This window comes from Oncorhynchus kisutch, unplaced genomic scaffold, assembly GCF_002021735.2.
Source record: "Oncorhynchus kisutch isolate 150728-3 unplaced genomic scaffold, Okis_V2 scaffold3820, whole genome shotgun sequence".
Classification (NCBI taxonomy): domain Eukaryota; kingdom Metazoa; phylum Chordata; class Actinopteri; order Salmoniformes; family Salmonidae; genus Oncorhynchus; species Oncorhynchus kisutch.
This window is the reverse complement of record NW_022265765.1, coordinates 136,794-158,406: the sequence shown is the minus strand read 5'-3', so window position 1 is coordinate 158,406 and position 21,613 is coordinate 136,794. Positions and strand designations below refer to the sequence as shown.

The 21,613-nt window shown below is 46.4% G+C and overlaps 1 protein-coding gene across 2 annotated transcripts in view; it reads right to left on the bottom strand.

Moving 5' to 3' along the window:
* Positions 1–470: 470 nt before the first annotated feature.
* LOC116371901 (ubiquitin thioesterase ZRANB1) overlaps positions 471–21,613 on the bottom strand; it is a 48,980-nt gene continuing 27,837 nt past the window's right edge. For both annotated transcript variants that reach the window (XM_031821042.1, XM_031821043.1), the window contains exons 5-10: positions 19,804–19,875; positions 16,379–16,577; positions 12,637–12,757; positions 11,585–11,714; positions 5,893–6,122; positions 471–2,270 (exon numbers count right to left, since the gene is read on the bottom strand). In XM_031821042.1, the coding sequence (XP_031676902.1) occupies positions 2,055–2,270; positions 5,893–6,122; positions 11,585–11,714; positions 12,637–12,757; positions 16,379–16,577; positions 19,804–19,875 (968 nt within the window). In that variant the 3' untranslated portion in view covers positions 471–2,054. The remainder of the gene's footprint in view (positions 2,271–5,892; positions 6,123–11,584; positions 11,715–12,636; positions 12,758–16,378; positions 16,578–19,803; positions 19,876–21,613) is intronic.

Genomic DNA, 21,613 nt, shown 5'->3' with positions numbered 1-21,613 from the left:
CTCTCTCTCTCTCTCTCTCCCTGTGCCCCTCTCTCTCTCTCTCTCCCTGTGCCCCTCTCTCTCTCTCTCTCCCTGTGCCCCTCACTCTCGCTCTCCCTGTGCCCCTCTCTCTCGCTCTCCCTGTGCCCCCCTCTCTCTCTCTCCCTGTGCCCCTCTCTCTCGCTCTCCCTGTGCCCCTCTCTCTCGCTCTCCCTGTGCCCCTCTCTTTCGCTCTCCCTGTGCCCCTCTCTCTCTCTCTCCCTTTGCCCCTCTCTCGCTCTCCCTGTGCCCCTCTCTCTCTCCCTGTGCCCCTCTCTCTCTCTCCCTGTGCCTCTCTCGCTCTCTCCCTGTGCCCCTCTCTCTCTCTCTCCCCCGCTCTCCCTCGCTCTCCTAAACACAGTTTTAACCATCCAACTTTTTAAAGGATTTTTGCAGAAGGGATAAAGGATGCAGAAAAACAGATGCTCTTCCTGGTGAACCTTGTAGACACATTTGTGGGATGAGAAGTCTCTTTAATAACTCTGATTTAGCTTTCAGCTAAATTCTGTTCGCATTTACAATCTTCTAAATAGAACAGTTTAATTTCATGACGTCGGCGTCTTTTAAGTTTCTTTAAATATAACTATGGCTTCCTAAATATAGCGCTTACTTCTCTCCGGTGGATGGGGGATGGAGAGAGAGAGAGGGAGAGAGGGAGAGAGGGAGAGAGAGAGAGAGAGAGAGAGAGAGAGAGAGGGAGAGAGATGGAGAGAGATGGAGAGAGAGAGAGAGAGAGAGAGAGAGAGAGAGAGAGAGAGAGAGAGAGAGAGAGAGAGAGAGAGAAAGAAAGAGAGACAGAGAGAGAGAGAGAGAGAGAGAGAGAGAGAGAGAGACAGAGAGAGAGAGAGAGAGAGAGAGCGCTTACGTCTCTCCGGTGGATTGAAAACGGCAAGTATTCTCAATCACAAAATAGGCAGCGGGAAAAGTTTAGAGAAAAATGTATTTAGTGATGTGGTTTCGTAGGTAGACGTCCATAGTAGTGATAGTCAATGAGGATTCCTGTCTTCCACTTTGATGCTGGTAATCACTTTGTTTCCTAGTACATCATTTATACAACTCATGCATTATTATCAATGATGGATAAATAATTACACTGGGGGAAAATGGGAGAAAAAAAAACTAAACTAAATATTTTAAAGACGATTAACATTTCACAAACTATAGTTCTTTATTTGAAATAATATGGGTCGCTACTTGGTGGTTTTGTTTGTCCTTGGGTGCGTTCGTAAAGTCCCTCTGGCGATCTACTCCCATTTCAGAACAGAATGTCGTCCGTGTGACAGAGGGCAGAATAACTGATTCATTTATAAACACGCAACACACCCGTTGAATATGACCGGTGTCAGTAAACCTCTGCAAAAAGAAAAGCGTAATTAAATTGTTGCCAGCAGCACAGTTACAGTCACCAACGCTCTGGATAACATGTAAACAGCCTAACCAGCTCTGCTGTGGGGAGTAACATGGTCAGAGTGACGTGTTCTCTCATTATGTATCTGGAAGTAGCTAGCAAGCTAACCAACTTTAGCCAGTTAGCTTGTGTGCTTGATTGCCGTTGTGAGGTCAGGACGCTCAGATCAACCCTACTCCTCGGCCAGAGCGTTCCAGTGTGCGCTCTGAATTTACGAACTGACAACGCACTCCAGAGTGAATTTACGAACGCACCCATTGTTGTTGCCATGGTTTGTTGAGGAGATTCTAGAATGTGTTCCAAGAGTTCTTTCAGAACCAGAGCAGGTCTCCTCTCTTCAGTGCTTCTGAGACGGCAGAGTGAAAGACCATTGATCGCTCCGCCTGCATCCCAAATGCCAACCTATTCCCCTATATAGTGCGCACTACTTTTTTGACCAGAACCCTATGTGCTTTGGGATACAGCCTCAGACGGCAGCGCAGAAGACCGTGGATCCTCTCTCTCTTGAGGTGAGGAGGCGTATGGTACCGTATGAAGGATGCTAGTGGTCTCGAGTCCCATCCAGTGACGCCACATCCTCCTCTTGGTCACCCTCTCCTGTGTCTGTGTCACTGTGTCCTTCCCTCCTTCACTCATCTTCCTCCTCCTCCTCCTCCCCGTCGGAGAGAGAGGCGCAGGGACAGATCTGTCGATATCCATCCAGCCAGTTCTCCACCATTTGTGTGACCAGCGGGTGGTTACGTCGACGGGACGACTTCTGCATTGCGGCCAACATGCCTCCCTCCGTTACACAGCAGTCCAGCCACTCCCTCAACAACTTCTCCTGCTGCTCCTCGTTACCCATCTAGACAGAGAGAGAGAGAGAGAGAGAGAGAGAGAGAGAGAGAGAGAGAGAGACACACATTGGAAATAATTACAATCTTTGTCTTGCCCATAAACCCTCTGAATGTCACACATACACAATCCACGTCTCAAGGTCTAACAATCCTTCTTTAACCCATCTCCTCCCCTTCATCTACACTGATTGAAGTAGATTTAACAAGTGACATCAATAAGGGATCATAGCTTTCACCTGGATTCACCTGGTCAGGCTGTCATGGAAAGATCAGGTGTTACTAATGTTTAATAGATTTAGTGGATTTTTACCTTCTGATCGCTGGAGACCAATAAGAAACCAGCCACATGGCAGCGAACTGAAGCACGTCACCATTTCCACAGTGACGTTTATGAAATGCTGGCTTTTATAACCTTGCAGGAATGAAATGTGGAGAGCCAAGCTGTAGGCTTCTGTAGCCATGCCCAAATGACAGTACAGCACCAAACCTACCGAGTTATTTCGAGATTTCTAGAATGTTCTCATTATATGTCCGGACTTTTCACTGTATTTTAGTATAATTTATATCGTGTTAAATATTAGCCACTATCGGTAGCCACCGTCAGTTATACCCACATACATTAATAACTGTCAGTTATACCCACATAGATTAATAACTGTCACTTTACTGTCAGTTATACCCACATACATTAATAACTGTCAGTTATACCCACATAGATTAATAACTGTCACTTTACTGTCAGTTATACCCACATACATTAATAACTGTCACTTTACTGTCAGTTATACCCACATACATTAATAACTGTCTCTTTACTGTCAGTTATACCCACATACATTAATAACTGTCAGTTATACCCACATACATTAATAACTGTCAGTTATACCCACATACATTAATAACTGTCACTTTACTGTCAGTTATACTCACATACATTAATAACTGTCAGTTATACCCACATACATTAATAACTGTCAGTTATACCCACATACATTAATAACTGTCTCTTTACTGTCAGTTATACCCACATACATTAATAACTGTCTCTTTACTGTCAGTTATACCCACATACATTAATAACTGTCAGTTATACCCACATACATTAATAACTGTCACTTTACCGTCAGTTATACCCACATACATTAATAACTGTCAGTTATACCCACATACATTAATAACTGTCACTTTACTGTCAGTTATACCCACATACATTAATAACTGTCTCTTTACTGTCAGTTATACCCACATACATTAATAACTGTCAGTTATACCCACATACATTAATAACTGTCACTTTACTGTCAGTTATACCCACATACATTAATAACTGTCAGTTATACCCACATAGATTAATAACTGTCAGTTATACCCACATACATTAATAACTGTCACTTTACTGTCAGTTATACCCACATACATTAATAACTGTCAGTTATACCCACATACATTAATAACTGTCACTTTACTGTCAGTTATACCCACATACATTAATAACTGTCAGTTATACCCACATACATTAATAACTGTCAGTTATACCCACATACATTAATAACTGTCACTTTACTGTCAGTTATACCCACATACATTAATAACTGTCACTTTACTGTCAGTTATACCCACATACATTAATAACTGTCTCTTTACTGTCAGTTATACCCACATACATTAATAACTGTCAGTTATACCCACATACATTAATAACTGTCACTTTACTGTCAGTTATACCCACATACATTAATAACTGTCAGTTATACCCACATACATTAATAACTGTCAGTTATACCCACATACATTAATAACTGTCACTTTACTGTCAGTTATACCCACATACATTAATAACTGTCACTTTACTGTCAGTTATACCCACATACATTAATAACTGTCTCTTTACTGTCAGTTATACCCACATACATTTATAACTGTCAGTTATACCCACATACATTAATAACTGTCAGTTATACCCACATACATTAATAACTGTCAGTTATACCCACATACATTAATAACTGTCTCTTTACTGTCAGTTATACCCACATACATTTATAACTGTCAGTTATACCCACATACATTAATAACTGTCTCTTTACTGTCAGTTATACCCACATACATTAATAACTGTCACTTTACTGTCAGTTTATACCCACATACATTTATAACTGTCAGTTATACCCACATACATTAATAACTGTCAGTTATACCCACATACATTAATAACTGTCAGTTATACCCACATACATTAATAACTGTCAGTTATACCCACATACATTAATAACTGTCACTTTACTGTCAGTTATACCCACATACATTAATAACTGTCACTTTACTGTCAGTTATACCCACATACATTAATAACTGTCACTTTACTGTCAGTTATACCCACATACATTAATAACTGTCACTTTACTGTCAGTTATACCCACATACATTAATAACTGTCACTTTACTGTCAGTTATACCCACATACATTAATAACTGTCACTTTACTGTCAGTTATACCCACATACATTAATAACTGTCACTTTACTGTCAGTTATACCCACATACATTAATAACTGTCACTTTACTGTCAGTTATACCCACATACATTAATAACTGTCACTTTACTGTCAGTTATACCCACATACATTAATAACTGTCAGTTATACCCACATACATTAATAACTGTCAGTTATACCCACATACATTAATAACTGTCAGTTATACCCACATACATTTATAACTGTCAGTTATACCCACATACATTAATAACTGTCACTTTACTGTCAGTTATACCCACATACATTAATAACTGTCACTTTACTGTCAGTTATACCCACATACATTAATAACTGTCAGTTATACCCACATACATTAATAACTGTCAGTTATACCCACATACATTAATAACTGTCACTTTACTGTCAGTTATACCCACATACATTAATAACTGTCAGTTATACCCACATACATTAATAACTGTCACTTTACTGTCAGTTATACCCACATACATTAATAACTGTCAGTTATACCCACATACATTAATAACTGTCAGTTATACCCACATACATTAATAACTGTCACTTTACTGTCAGTTATACCCACATACATTAATAACTGTCAGTTATACCCACATACATTAATAACTGTCACTTTACTGTCAGTTATACCCACATACATTAATAACTGTCACTTTACTGTCAGTTATACCCACATACATTAATAACTGTCAGTTATACCCACATACATTAATAACTGTCACTTTACTGTCAGTTATACCCATACATTAATAACTGTCACTTTACTGTCAGTTATACCCACATACATTAATAACTGTCACTTTACTGTCAGTTATACCCACATACATTAATAACTGTCTCTTTACTGTCAGTTATACCCACATACATTAATAACTGTCAGTTATACCCACATACATTAATAACTGTCACTTTACTGTCAGTTATACCCACATACATTAATAACTGTCACTTTACTGTCCCACTTTTCACTGTAGATGCGGAAGGTCGATATCGGCGGGTTGAGACGCCCCCCCCAAAAAACATCTCTCTAGTTTAAACAGATGGATTTTAATATTATGTAATTAGATTTCCTCGGGGGGGGGGGGGGGGGGTGTAGGCTAAGAGTTCATGTTACCTCTTGTGCAGACAGGAAATGTACGTGCAGCAGTTTCCTCTCGCTGTCCACCAGCGGCAGGAAGGTTACGGTGACGTCATCGTCAGTGTTGAGGTTGGCGCCCGCGCCGCGATTGTCGTAGCCGTCGTTCTCCATGGCGACCAGGGCAGAGAAGTGTCCGCGTGTGTAACCCAGGGCGATGGGACTCTTCCAACAGAAGCTCTGCTCCCACAACAGGGGCAGGTACACACCTGTACAGGTAGAGAGACAGGTCAGTATCAGACAGGTACACACCTGTACAGGTAGAGACACAGGTCAGTCTCAGACAGGTACACACCTGTACAGGTAGAGACACAGGTCAGTCTCAGAAAGGTACACACCTGTACAGGTAGAGAGACAGGTCAGTGTCTCTATCAGTTAATCAAATGGCTACCCGGACTTTATGCCTTTCTCTCCTACCTATGTACATAGTACTAAAAATAATCTAACCAAACCTACACGTACATATTACCTCAATCAATATCCCAACTACCTCGTACCCCAGTACGCCGACTCACTACTACCTCGTACCCAGTACGCCGACTCACTACTACCTCGTACTCCAGTTCGCCGACTCACCACTACCTCGTACCCCAGTACGCCGAATCACTACTACCTCGTACCCCGGTACGCCGACTCACTACTACCTCGTACCCCGACTCACTACTACATCGTACTCCAGTACGCCGACTCACTACTACCTCGTACCCCAGTACCCCGACTCACTACTACCTCATACCCCAGTACACCGACTCAGTACTACCTCGTACCCCAGTACCCCGACTTACTACTACCTCGTACCCCAGTACCCCGACTCACTACTACCTCATACCCCAGTACACCGACTCACTACTACCTCGTACCCCGACTCACTACGACCTCGTACCCTGACTCACTACTACCTCGTACCCCGACTCACTACTACATCGTACTCCAGTACGCCGACTCACTACTACCTCGTACCCCAGTACCCCGACTCAGTACTACCTCGTACCCCAGTACGCCGACTCAGTACTACCTCGTACCCCAGTACCCCGACTCAGTACTACCTCGTACCCCAGTACGCCGACTCAGTACTACCTCGTACCCCAGTACGCCGACTCAGTACTACCTCGTACCCTGACTCACTACTACCTTGTTCCCCAGGACCCTGACTCACTACTACCTTGTTCCCCAGGACCCTGACTCACTACTACCTTGTTCCCCAGGACCCTGACCCACTACTACCTCGTTCCCCAGGACCCCGACTCAATACTACCTCGTTCCCCAGGACCCCGATTCACTACTACCTCGTTCCCCAGGACCCTGACTCACTACTACCTCGTGACTCACTACTACCTCGTTCCCCAGGACCCTGACCCACTACTACCTCGTTACCCAGGACCCTGACCCACTACTACCTCGTTCCCCAGGACCCCGACTCACTACTACCTCGTTCCCCAGGACCCTGACTCACTACTACCTCGTGACTCACTACTACCTCGTACCCCAGTACCCTGACTCGGTACAGCTACTCCTTGTATATCGACTGTATATCGCCTCGTTGTTATTTTATTGTGTTACAATTTTCTTTTTATCAATTTGCTAATTTTCTTACTTTTTACCTGCACTGTTGGGAAAGGGCTCGTAGCATTCCGCGGTAAAAGTCTACATAAATTATTACATTTTATTAAGATTTGATTTGATCCCAAAATAATAGCAAATGAAAACACTTATTCCCCCAACGAGGTCCTTGATTGGTCCTTTCATGATCTAGTGTTGCTGCATTGGTTGCTAGGGCCTTTCTATTAACTGTAGTCTATTTGGAACATGAAAGGAAATGGATTTACATGGAGAGCTATGTTGTTTTAATGTTACCCAGCAACCATGCATGGCAACCCCACTCCTGGGCCCCTCGCGCCCACAACGCACATACAACTCTGCTATGGGCTGATATGTTGTTCCTGTAAGGTTTCATATGTAGGCTCAGTTTAGACAGAGACAGAGACACACCTCATGATACAGCTTCCTCTGGTCTGATAACACACAGTCTCTATCTACAGCTTCCTCTGGTCTAATAACACACAGTCTCTATCTACAGCTTCCTCTGGTCTAATAACAACACCGTCTCTATCTACAGCTTCCTCTGGTCTAATAACACACAGTCTCTATCTACAGCTTCCTCTGGTCTAATAACACAGTCTCTATCTACAGCTTCCTCTGGTCTAATAACACACAGTCTCTATCTACAGCTTCCTCTGGTCTAATAACACACAGTCTCTATCTACAGCTTCCTCTGGTCTAATAACACACAGTCTCTATCTACAGCTTCCTCTGGTCTAATAACACACAGTCTCTATCTACAGCTTCCTCTGGTCTGATAACACACAGTCTCTATCTACAGCTTCCTCTGGTCTAATAACACACAGTCTCTATCTACAGCTTCCTCTGGTCTAATAACACACAGTCTCTATCTACAGCTTCCTCTGGTCTAATAACACACAGTCTCTATCTACAGCTTCCTCTGGTCTGATAACACACAGTCTCTATCTACAGCTTCCTCTGGTCTAATAACACACAGTCTCTATCTACAGCTTCCTCTGGTCTAATAACACACAGTCTCTATCTACAGCTTCCTCTGGTCTAATAACACACAGTCTCTATCTACAGCTTCCTCTGGTCTAACAACACACAGTCTCTATCTACAGCTTCCTCTGGTCTAATAACACACAGTCTCTATCTACAGCTTCCTCTGGTCTAACAACACACAGTCTCTATCTACAGCTTCCTCTGGTCTAACAACACACAGTCTCTATCTACAGCTTCCTCTGGTCTAATAACACACAGTCTCTATCTACAGCTTCCTCTGGTCTAACAACACACAGTCTCTATCTACAGCTTCCTCTGGTCTAACAACACACAGTCTCTATCTACAGCTTCCTCTGGTCTAACAACACACAGTCTCTATCTACAGCTTCCTCTGGTCTAACAACACACAGTCTCTATCTACAGCTTCCTCTGGTCTAATAACACACAGTCTCTATCTACAGCTTCCTCTGGTCTAATAACACACAGTCTCTATCTACAGCTTCCTCTGGTCTAATAACACACAGTCTCTATCTACAGCTTCCTCTGGTCTAATAACACACGGTCTCTATCTACAGCTTCCTCTGGTCTAATAACACACAGTCTCTATCTACAGCTTCCTCTGGTCTAATAACAACACCGTCTCTATCTACAGCTTCCTCTGGTCTAATAACACACAGTCTCTATCTACAGCTTCCTCTGGTCTAATAACACACAGTCTCTATCTACAGCTTCCTCTGGTCTAATAACACACAGTCTCTATCTACAGCTTCCTCTGGTCTAATAACAACACCGTCTCTATCTACAGCTTCCTCTGGTCTAATAACACACAGTCTCTATCTACAGCTTCCTCTGGTCTAATAACACACAGTCTCTATCTACAGCTTCCTCTGGTCTAATAACACACAGTCTCTATCTACAGCTTCCTCTGGTCTAATAACACACAGTCTCTATCTACAGCTTCCTCTGGTCTAATAACACACAGTCTCTATCTACAGCTTCCTCTGGTCTAATAACACACAGTCTCTATCTACAGCTTCCTCTGGTCTAATAACACACAGTCTCTATCTACAGCTTCCTCTGGTCTAATAACACACAGTCTCTATCTACAGCTTCCTCTGGTCTAATAACACACAGTCTCTATCTACAGCTTCCTCTGGTCTAATAACACACAGTCTCTATCTACAGCTTCCTCTGGTCTAATAACACACACACAGTCTCTATCTACAGCTTCCTCTGGTCTAATAACACACAGTCTCTATCTACAGCTTCCTCTGGTCTAATAACACACAGTCTCTATCTACAGCTTCCTATTTTATTTATTTTATTTTATTTATTTTACCTTTATTTAACCAGGTAGGCAAGTTGAGAACAAGTTCTCATTTACAATTGCGACCTGGCCAAGATAAAGCAAAGCAGTTCGACAGATAAAACGACACAGAGTTACACATGGAGTAAAACAGACATACAGTCAATAATGCAGTATAAACAAGTCTATATACAATGTGAGCAAATGAGGTGGGAAGGGAGGTAAAGGCAAAAAAAGGCCATGATGGCAAAGTAAATACAATATAGCAAGTAAAATACTGGAATGGTAGTTTTGCAATGGAAGAATGTGCAAAGTATAAATAAAAATAATGGGGTGCAAAGGAGCAAAATAAATTAATTAATTAAATACAGTTGGGAAAGAGGTAGTTGTTTGGGCTAAATTATAGGTGGGCTATGTACAGGTGCAGTAATCTGTGAGCTGCTCTGATAGTTGGTGTGCTTAAAGCTAGTGAGGGAGATAAGTGTTTCCAGTTTCAGAGATTTTTGTAGTTCGTTCCAGTCATTGGCAGCAGAGAACTGGAAGGAGAGGCGGCCAAAGAAAGAATTGGTTTTGGGGGTGACTAGAGAGATATACCTGCTGGAGCGTGTGCTACAGGTGGGAGATGCTATGGTGACCAGCGAGCTGAGATAAGGGGGGACTTTACCTAGCAGGGTCTTGTAGATGACATGGAGCCAGTGGGTTTGGCGACGAGTATGAAGCGAGGGCCAGCCAACGAGAGGCTTTAGTGATAAAACGGATTGCACTGTGATAGACTGCATCCAATTTGTTGAGTAGGGTATTTGAGGCTATTTTGTAAATGACATCGCCAAAGTCGAGGATTGGTAGGATGGTCAGTTTTACAAGGGTATGTTTGGCAGCATGAGTGAAGGATGCTTTGTTGCAAAATAGGAAGCCAATTCTAGATTTAACTATAGTCTAATAACACACAGTCTCTATCTACAGCTTCCTCTGGTCTAATAACAACACACACAGTCTCTATCTACAGCTTCCTCTGGTCTAATAACACACAGTCTCTATCTACAGCTTCCTCTGGTCTAATAACACACACACAGTCTCTATCTACAGCTTCCTCTGGTCTAATAACACACAGTCTCTATCTACAGCTTCCTCTGGTCTAACAACAAACAGTCTCTATCTACAGCTTCCTCTGGTCTAATAACACACACACTGTCTCTATCTACAGCTTCCTCCAGTCTGATAACAACACACTATTTCACATGCAGGGTCCAGGTTGTTAAAATCCTGCCACCCACTCTATAATGACATGACGTGTGTGTCTCTATCTCTCTCTCTACAGGTCTGGGGTCAGACTGACTGGTCTACTTATATAGATGTGAGTTATAGCTAGAACCCGTTACGTAGCTCCACTCACCTTGGAAACGAGTGTAGCCTAACGTCTCTCCACTCACCTTGGAAACGAGCGTAGCCTAACGTCTCTCCACTCACCTTGGAAACGAGTGTAGCCTAACGTTTCTCCACTCACCTTGGAAACGAGTGTAGCCTAACGTCTCTCCACTCACCTTGGAAACGAGCGTAGCCTAACGTCTCTCCACTCACCTTGGAAACGAGCGTAGCCTAATGTCTCTCCACTCACCTTGGAAACGAGCGTAGCCTAACGTCTCTCCACTCACCTTGGAAACGAGCGTAGCCTAATGTCTCTCCACTCACCTTGGAAACGAGCGTAGCCTAATGTCTCTCCACTCACCTTGGAAACGAGTGTAGCCTAACGTCTCTCCACTCACCTTGGAAACGAGCGTAGCCTAACGTCTCTCCACTCACCTTGGAAACGAGTGTAGCCTAACGTTTCTCCACGGAAACTCTTGTAATACTTCACTCCGTACACGATGATTGGTCGACGAAGAATGTGTGCTAGAACAAAGATGTGAGTCTGTTCCAGGCTGGCACCAGGCTGTGGGGAAGACAGACAGACAGACAGGAAAACAGACAGACAGGCAGGCAGGCAGGCAGACAGGAAGACAGGCAGGCAGGCAGACAGGAAGACAGACAGACAGACAGACAGACAGACAGACAGACAGACAGACAGACAGACAGACAGACAGACAGACAGACAGACAGACAGACAGACAGACAGACAGACAGACAGAAAAACAGACAGACAGGAAGGAACACAGACAGACAGGAAGACAGACAGGCAGACAGGAAAACAGGCAGACAGGCAGGCAGACAGGCAGGCAGACAGACAGGCAAACAGGCAGACAGACAGTTAGACAGGCAGACAGACAGGTAGACAGGCAGATAGACAAACAGGCAGACAGGCATGAGATTGGCGATTAGGAGATATTCAATGTACTACAGTACTTCAGTCTCCTCACAATGGAAGGCTTAAAGGGATAGTCTACCCAAATTACACTGGTTTCCTCATCCTGTCAGCAGTCCATGGACAAGGTACGACAGCAATCCGTGCTCCGCTTTAGTTTCCATGGCACTTTTCACACATGCTAATGTTTTTAGCATTGGTGGCACAAATCCCATTCAAGTCACTGGACTGCCATTAGCATTTCAATCCATTTGAGGTGCTTTCACATGATTTGGTCATGATAGTGACAGCTGCATAATGTAGAACTCTGATCAGATAAACCATGTACCTCCAATAATATTACATTTTATAACACAGGGGATAGAAAGGCTGGTGTGTGTGTGTCTGTGTCTGTGTGTCTGTGTGTCTGTGTGTCTGTGTGTGTGTGTGTCTGTGTCTGTGTGTGTGTGTGTGTGTGTGTGTGTGTGTGTGTGTGTGTGTGTGTGTGTGTGTGTGTGTGTGTGTGTGTGTGTGTGTGTGTGTGTGTGTGTGTGTGAGTGAGTGAGTGAGTTACCTGGCTGGCCAGAGAGAGTATGAAGGCCCAGTCCTCCTGCCACTGTTCTTCTCGGAGGGAGAAGTGGAGACCAAAGCTCTGAGAATACCACGACTCCCACTCCTTCCACCGTGTGTAGAACCTGGAACACAGAACAACATCTCAATACCACGACTCCCACCGTGTGTAGAACCTGGAACACAGAACAAACACCTCAATACCACGACTCCCACTCCTTCCACCGTGTGTAGAACCTGGAACACAGAACAACATCTCAATACCACGACTCCCACCGTGTGTAGAACCTGGAACACAGAACAACATTTCAATACCACGACTCCCACCGTGGGTAGAACCTGGAACACAGAACAACATCTCATTAGCTTTACCTACCAGGGATCCAATACAACCCAATGTAACTGCCTACCAGGGATCCAATACAACCCAATGTAACTGCCTACCAGGGATCCAATACAACCCAATGTAACTGCCTACCAGGGATCCAATACAACCCAATGTAACTGCCTACCAGGGATCCAATACAACCCAAAGAACCAGCGATACACCAGTAGCCATCATCTCATCTCCTACAGATGTAACTGCCTACCAGGGATCCAATATAACCCAATGTAACAGCCTACCAGGGATCCAATACAACCCAATGTAACTGCCTACCAGGAACCAATACAACCCAATGTAACTACCTACCAGGGATCCAATTCAACCCAATGTAACTGCCTACCAAGGATCCAATACAACCCAATGTAACTACCTACCAGGGATCCAATACAACCCAATGTAACTGCCTACCAGGGATCCAATACAACCCAATGTAACTGCCTACCAGGGATCCAGTACAACCCAATGTAACTGCCTACCAGGGATCCAATACAACCCAATGTAACTGCCTACCAGGAATCCAATACAACCCAATGTAACTGCCTACCAGGGATCCAGTACAACCCAATGTAACTGCCTACCAGGGATCCAATACAACCCAAAGAACCAGCGATACACCAGTAGCCATCATCTCATCTCCTACAGATGTAACTGCCTACCAGGGATACAATATAACCCAATGTAACTACCTACCAGGGATCCAATACAACCCAAAGAACCAGCGATACAGCAGTAGCCATCATCTCATCTCCTACAGATGTAACTACCTACCAGGGATCCAATACAACCCAATGTAACTGCCTACCAGGGATCCAATATAACCCAATGTAACTGCCTACCAGGGATCCAATACAACCCAATGTAACTGCCTACCAGGGATCCAATACAACCCAATGTAACTGCCTACCAGGGATCCAATACAACCCAATGTAACAGCCTACCAGGGATCCAATACAACCCAATGTAACAGCCTACCAGGGATCCAATACAACCCAATGTAACTGCCTACCAGGGATCCAATATAACCCAATGTAACTGCCTACCAGGGATCCAATACAACCCAATGTAACTGCCTACCAGGGATCCAATACAACCCAATGTAACAGCCTACCAGGGATCCAATACAACCCAATGTAACAGCCTACCAGGGATCCAATACAACCCAAAGAACCTGCTAAATTCCAGACATGTTTCCATCTGTAGCTTGTTGTCCATCTTCGTTTAAAATAGTGAGCCAACCTGTTTTCAGCTCTTTCATTTCCCTGACTGATCAGAACTCATGTTCTCCTGCTCCCTGTCTCTCTGTAGTAGACATGTAGCGAGCCGTATGTTTGGAACATCGAATCGGGGTAACATATGAACATTAAGTTATATTGTATTGGCCACAGTGTGTGGATAGGGGGCCAGAGCCCAGCCACAGTGTGTGGATAGGGGGCCAGAGCCCAGCTACAGTGTGTGGATAGGGGGCCAGAGCCCAGCCACAGTGTGTGGATAGGGGGCCAGAGCTGGCCACAGTGTGTGGATAGGGGGCCAGAGCTGGCCACAGTGTGTGGATAGGGGGCCAGAGTTGGCCACAGTGTGTGGATAGGGGGCCAGAGTTGGCCACAGTGTGTGGATAGGGGGCCAGAGTTGGCCACAGTGTGTGGATAGGGGGCCAGAGCTGGCCACAGTGTGTGGATAGGGGGCCAGAGCCCAGCCACAGTGTGTGGATAGGGGGCCAGAGCCCAGCCACAGTGTGTGGATAGGGGGCCAGAGCCCAGCCACAGTGTGTGGATAGGGGGCCAGAGCCCAGCCACAGTGTGTGGATAGGGGGCCAGAGCCCAGCCACAGTGTGTGGAGACGGGGGCCAGAGCCCAGCTACAGTGTGTGGATAGGGGGCCAGAGCCCAGCCACAGTGTGTGGATACGGGGTCAGAGCCCAGCCACAGTGTGTGGATAGGGGGCCAGAGCCCAGTCACAGTGTGTGGATAGGGGGCCAGAGCCCAGTCACAGTGTGTGGATAGGGGGCCAGAGCTGGCCACAGTGTGTGGATAGGGGGCCAGAGCCCAGCCACAGTGTGTGGAGACGGGGCCAGAGCCCAGCCACAGCGTGTGGAGACGGGGCCAGAGCCCAGCCACAGCGTGTGGATAGGAGGCCAGAGCCCAGCCACAGTGTGTGGATACGGGGTCAGAGCTGGCCACAGTGTGTGGATAGGGGATCAGAGCCCAGCCACAGTGTGTGGATAGGGGGCCAGAGGTGGCCACAGTGTGTGGATAGGGGGCCAGAGATGGCCACAGTGTGTGGATAGGGGGCTAGAGATGGCCACAGTGTGTGGAGAGGGGGCCAGAGATGGCCACAGTGTGTAGATAGGGGGCCAGAGCCCAGCCACAGTGTGTAGATAGGGGGCCAGAGCCCAGCCAGTGTGTGGATAGGGGGCCAGAGCTGGCCACAGTGTGTGGATATGGGGTCAGAGCCCAGCCACAGTGTGTGGATAGGGGGCCAGAGATGGCCAGTGTGTGGATAGGGGCCAGAGATGGCCACAGTGTGTGGAGAGGGGGCCAGAGCTGGCCACAGTGTGTAGATAGGGGGACAGATCCCAGCCACAGTGTGTAGATAGGGGGCCAGAGACCAGCCAGTGTGTGGATAGGGGGCCAGAGCTGGCCACAGTGTGTGGATACGGGGTCAGAGCCCAGCCAGTGTGTGGATAGGGGGCCAGAGCTGGCCACAGTGTGTGGATACGGGGTCAGAACCCAGCCACAGTGTGTGGATACGGGGTTAGAGCCCAGCCACAGTGTGTGGATAGGGGGCCAGAGCCCAGCCAGTGTGTGGATACGGGGCCAGAGCCCAGCCACAGCGTGTGGATAGGGGGCCAGAGCTGGCCACAGTGTGTGGATAGGGGGCCAGAGGTGGCCACAGTGTGTGGATAGGGGGCCAGAGCCCAGCCACAGTGTGTGGATAGGGGGCCAGAGCCCAGCTACAGTGTGTGGATAGGGGGCCAGAGCCCAGCCACAGTGTGTGGATAGGGGGCCAGAGATGGCCACAGTGTGTGGATAGGGGGCCAGAGCCCAGCCACAGTGTGTGGATAGGGGGCCAGAGATGGCCACAGTGTGTAGATAGAGGGCCAGACACAGCCACAGTGTGTGGATAGGGGGCCAGAGCCCAGCCACAGTGTGTGGATAGGGGGCCAGAGCCCAGCCACCGTGTGTGTGATTCTCAACAGGGAGAGCAGTCGTGCAGTCTGTCCTGTACATCTTTGCAGGGGACAGTGTGTGTGTGTGTGTGTGTGTGTGTGTGTGTGTGTGTGTGTGTGTGTGTGTGTGTGTGTGTGTGTGTGTGTGTGTGTGTGTGTGTGTGTGTGTGTGTGTCCATATCCGTGTGTTTCTTACCAGTGAGAGCAGTCATGCAGGCTGTCGTGGAGGGTCTTGCGGAGGACTGAGTCCTTGTCGTATATCCCCCAGGTAGCCTGCAGTACTGAGTCTAACAGGCAGTCTCCCTGTGTACGGTTCCACAGGGCATACAGTCTGCTGTCCAGCCTGGTACCCAGCTCCAAGGACCAGTTGATGATGGGAGACTCCTCCTCTAGCTCTGTGGAGACACACACACACAGACAGAAAGGACACACACACAGACAGAGAGAAAGGACACACACACACACAGAAAGGACACACACACACACACACAGGGAGAAAGGACACACACACACACACACAGGTAGAAAGGACACACACACACAGAGAGAGAAAGGACACACACAGACACAGAGAGGACACATACATTGTTATCCGAGGGAGAGAGAGGACACAGCAACTCAATTACTTAATTCTTCCCTCGTCTCCCCTTGGCCCTGCAACAACCAACTGGAGCATCCTATTTCTCCCATGTAACCCAATTACACGACTAGCTGAAATAGGTCACAAGACACCTCCGAGACTTAGACACAACTGGAAGAATCATTGGGGTGAGTGAACAGTCAATAAGGATGTAGAGCTGAAACGTCTGTGTAGTTAACCCTGATGGTAACTAGCTAGCTGGTGAGAGAGCAGTGAGGTAACTAGCTAGCTGGTGAGAGGAGAGGGCGGTGAGATAACTAGCTAGCTGAGGAGAGGGCAGTGAGGTAACTAGCTAGCTGGGGAGAGGAGAGGGCAGTGAGGTAACTAGCTAGCTGGTGAGAGGAGAGGGCGGTGAGGTAACTAGCTAGCTGGTGAGAGGAGAGGGCGGTGAGGTAAATAGCTAGCTGAGGAGAGGAGAGGGCGGAGAGGTAACTAGCTAGCTGGTGAGAGGAGAGGGCGGTGAGGTAACTAGCTAGCTGGTGAGAGGAGAGGGCGGTGAGGTAACTAGCTAGCTGAGGAGAGGAGAGGGAGGTGAGGTAACTAGCTAGCTGGTGAGAGAGCAGTGAGGTAACTAGCTAGCTGGGGAGAGGGCGGTGAGGTAACTAGCTAGCTGAGGAGAGGAGAGGGCGGTGAGGTAACTAGCTAGCTGGGGAGAGGAGAGGGCGGTGAGGTAACTAGCTAGCTGGGGAGAGAAGAGGGCGGTGAGGTAACTAGCTAGCTGAGTAGAGGAGAGGGCGGTGAGGTAACTAGCTAGCTGGGGAGAGGGCGGTGAGGTAACTAGCTAGCTGAGGAGAGGGCGGTGAGGTAACTAGCTAGCTGGGGAGAGGAGAGGGCAGTGAGGTAACTAGCTAGCTGGGGAGAGGAGAGGGCGGTGAGGTAACTAGCTAGCTGAGTAGAGGAGAGGGCGGTGAGGTAACTAGCTAGTTGGGGAGAGGAGAGGGCGGTGAGGTAACTAGCTAGCTGAGGAGAGGGCGGTGAGGTAACTAGCTAGCTGGGGAGAGGAGAGGGCGGTGAGGTAACTAGCTAGCTGAGGAGAGGGCGGTGAGGTAACTAGCTAGCTGGGGAGAGGAGGGTGGTGAGGTAACTAGCTAGCTGGTGAGAGAGCAGTGAGGTAACTAGCTAGCTGGGGAGAGGGCGGTGAGGTAACTAGCTAGCTGAGGAGAGGGCGGTGAGGTAACTAGCTAGCTGGGGAGAGGAGAGGGCGGTGAGGTAACTAGCTAGCTGAGTAGAGGAGAGGGCGGTGAGGTAACTAGCTAGCTGGGGAGAGGGAGGTGAGGTAACTAGCTAGCTGGGGAGAGGAGAGGGCGGTGAGGTAACTAGCTAGCTGAGGAGAGGGCGGTGAGGTAAATAGCTAGCTGGGGAGAGGAGAGGGCGGTGAGGTAACTAGCTAGCTGAGGAGAGGGCGGTGAGGTAACTAGCTAGCTGGGGAGAGGAGAGGGCGGTGAGGTAACTAGCTAGCTGGGGAGAGGAGGGTGGTGAGATAACTAGCTAGCTGGTGAGAGGAGAGGGCAGTGAGGTAACTAGCTAGCTGAGGAGAGGACGGTGAGGTAACTAGCTAGCTGAGGAGAGGGCGATGAGGTAACTAGCTAGCTGGTGAGAGGAGAGGGCGGTGAGGTAACTAGCTAGCTGAGGAGAGGAGAGGGAGGTAACTAGCTAGCTGAGGAGAGGAGCAGATTGGGGCTCCTAAAAGGAGGACTCTTCGCTTTTCTACCTGCTCATCTGAAAGACTGACTGACGCAGAATTACCACCCACAAAATTCACACCTAACATACACTGAGTGTACAAAACATTAGGAACACCTGCTCTTTCAATAACAGCCTGACCAGGTGGATCCAGGTGAAAGCTATGATCCCTTATTGATGTCACTTGTTAAATCCAGTTCAATCAGTGTAGATGAAGGAGTGGATTGAAATTGAATTGAAGTGGATTTAACAAGTGACATCAATAAGGGATCATAGCTTTCTCCTGGATTCACCTGGTCAGAGACAGGTTAAAGAAGGATTTTTAGGACTGGAGACAATTGAATCATGGATTGTGTATGTGTGCCATTCAGACTGTGAATGAGCAAGACTAAATATTTAACTGCCTTTTGAACAGGGTATGGTAGTAGGTGCCAGGCGCACCGGTTTGAGTGTGTCAAGAACTGCAACGCTGCAGGGTTTTCCCACACTCAACAGTTTCCTGTGTGTATCAAGAACGGTCCACCACCCAAAGGACATCCAGCCAACATGAGGACATCCAGCCAACATGAGGACATCCAGCCAAGTTTCAACTGTTCTGCCTTATTATTATTCGACCATGCTGGTCATTTATGAACATTTGAACATCTTGGCCATGTTCTGTTATAATCTCTACCCGGCACAGCCAGAAGAGGACTGGCCACCCCACATAGCCTGGTTCCTCTCTAGGTTTCTTCCTAGGTTTTGGCCTTTCTAGGGAGTTTTTCCTAGCCACCGTGCTTCTACACCTGCATTGCTTGCTGTTTGGGGTTTTAGGCTGGGTTTCTGTACAGCACTTTGAGATATCAGCTGATGTACGAAGGGCTATATAAATAAATTTGATTTGATTTGATTTGATGAGGACAACAGTGGGACATCCTCCAGCAGCCCTGTGGAACGCTTTCAATACATTGTGTCGAGTCCACGACCCAATGAATTGAGGCTGTTCTAAGGGGCGAAACGCAATATTGGGAAGGTGTTCCTAATGTTCTGTACACTGTGTATATTTGGCACAGAGTTGACTGTCATGGAACAGCGTGTGGTCTTTAAAGGAGCTTCTCTCTTTCATCGCTTTAATAACTGGTCATCTGAGACGGATGCAAAAGGACCAAAACACACACACACACGCACACACACACACACACACACACTTGATTCTAATGGTAAATCTACAACATGCAGTACGCATCCCTGACATGGGGTGGGATGGGAGATATTGAAAAATATCCAGAGATATCAAGAATCCTCTGAGATCTTTTTACCTTTCTGTACATCTCGATCTAACACCTCGTCAAACAGCTTCTCCTGGACTGCAGTGGGCAGGTCTTCGATGTCTGCAGAAACACACAACGAGAGAGCGAGAGAGAGAGAGAGAGCGAGAGAGAGAGAGAGAGCGAGAGAGAGAGAGAGAGAAGAATTAGGTGACTTAAACAAAAAAAAAAAAAAAATATTATCAGCTAGATTACAAAATTCCCCCTGTTCACATTTGCCTATACTGACTGCCTAACACCCCCCCCCCCCACACACAAATCAAAACGGTCATAGTGAAAACAGAAAACAACACTGAGAAAAGATGCTTGTAATAAACCTTCATTAAATGATCTACATTTTGCCAATTGGTGACTGAACAGTAAACATTTTTTACTAATTTAGTCAAAATTATTCACATCCCATAGTCAATACTGATCTGTTTCAGCTTTGAGTCGTCTTGGGTACGTCTGTTTCAGCTTAGAGTCATCTTGGGTACGTCTGTAACAGCTTAGAGTCATCTTGGGTATGTCTGTATCAGCTTTGAGTCATCTTGGGTACGTCTGTTTCAGCTTAGAGTCATCTTGGGTACGTCTGTAACAGCTTTGCAAATCAGGATTTGGGGATTTTCTCCCATTCTTCCTTGCAGATTTTCTCACGCTCTGTTAAGTTAGATGGGGAATGGCGGTGAACAGCAATCTTCAAGTCTTTCCACAGATTTTCAAATGGGATTCAAGTCTAGGATTTGTCTGGACCACTCAAGGACTTTCACATTCTTGTTCTGGAGTCATTTCACCATTGCTTTGGCTCTATGCTTGGAGTCATTGTCCTGTTGAAATGTAAATCTCCAGTTTAAGGTTGTTTGCACTCTGGAGCAGGTTCTCATTAAGGCTCTGCCTGTATTTGGCTCTATTCATTGTTCCCTCCATCCTTACCAGTCTCCCAGTCCCCTCGCCGCTGAAAAGCATCCCCCATAGCATGATGCTGCCACCTCCATCCTTACCAGTCTCCCATTTCCCTTCCCGCTGAAAAGCATCCCCCATAGCATGATGCTGCCACCTCCATCCTTACCAGTCTCCCAGTCGCCTCGCCGCTGAAAAGCATCCCCCATAGCATGATGCTGCCACCACCATGCTTCACGGTAGGGATGGTGTGAGACGGATGATGAGTTGTGTCTGGTTTTCGCCAGACATAGCGCTTCGCATTCAGGACAACATTTTTTCCAGTGTGTCTCATCAGACCACAGAATCTTTCGTCTTTATGCTCTTTAGTCTTTCGCGTGCCTATTTACAAACTCCAGGTGTTCTGTCATGTACCTTTTTACAAACTCCAGGCGTGATGTCATGTACCTTTTTACAAACTCCAGGCGTGCTGTCATGTACCTTTTTTACAAATCAAATAAAATAAAATAAAATGTTATTTGTCACATACACATGGTTAGCAGATGTTAATGCGAGTGTAGCGAAATGCTTGTGCTTCTAGTTCCGACAATGCAGTAATAACGAACAAGTAATCTAACTAACAATTCCAAAAAACTACTGTCTTATACACAGTGTAAGGGGATAAAGAATATGTACATAAGGATATATGAATGAGTGATGGTACAGAGCAGCATAGGCAAGATACAGTAGATGATATCGAGTACAGTATATACATATGAGATGAGTATGTAAACAAAGTGGCATAGTTAAAGTGGCTAGTGATACATGTATTACATAAGGATGCAGTCGATGATATAGAGTACAGTATATACGTATGCATATGAGATGAATAATGTAGGGTAAGTAACATTATATAAGGTAGCATTGTTTAAAGTGGCTAGTG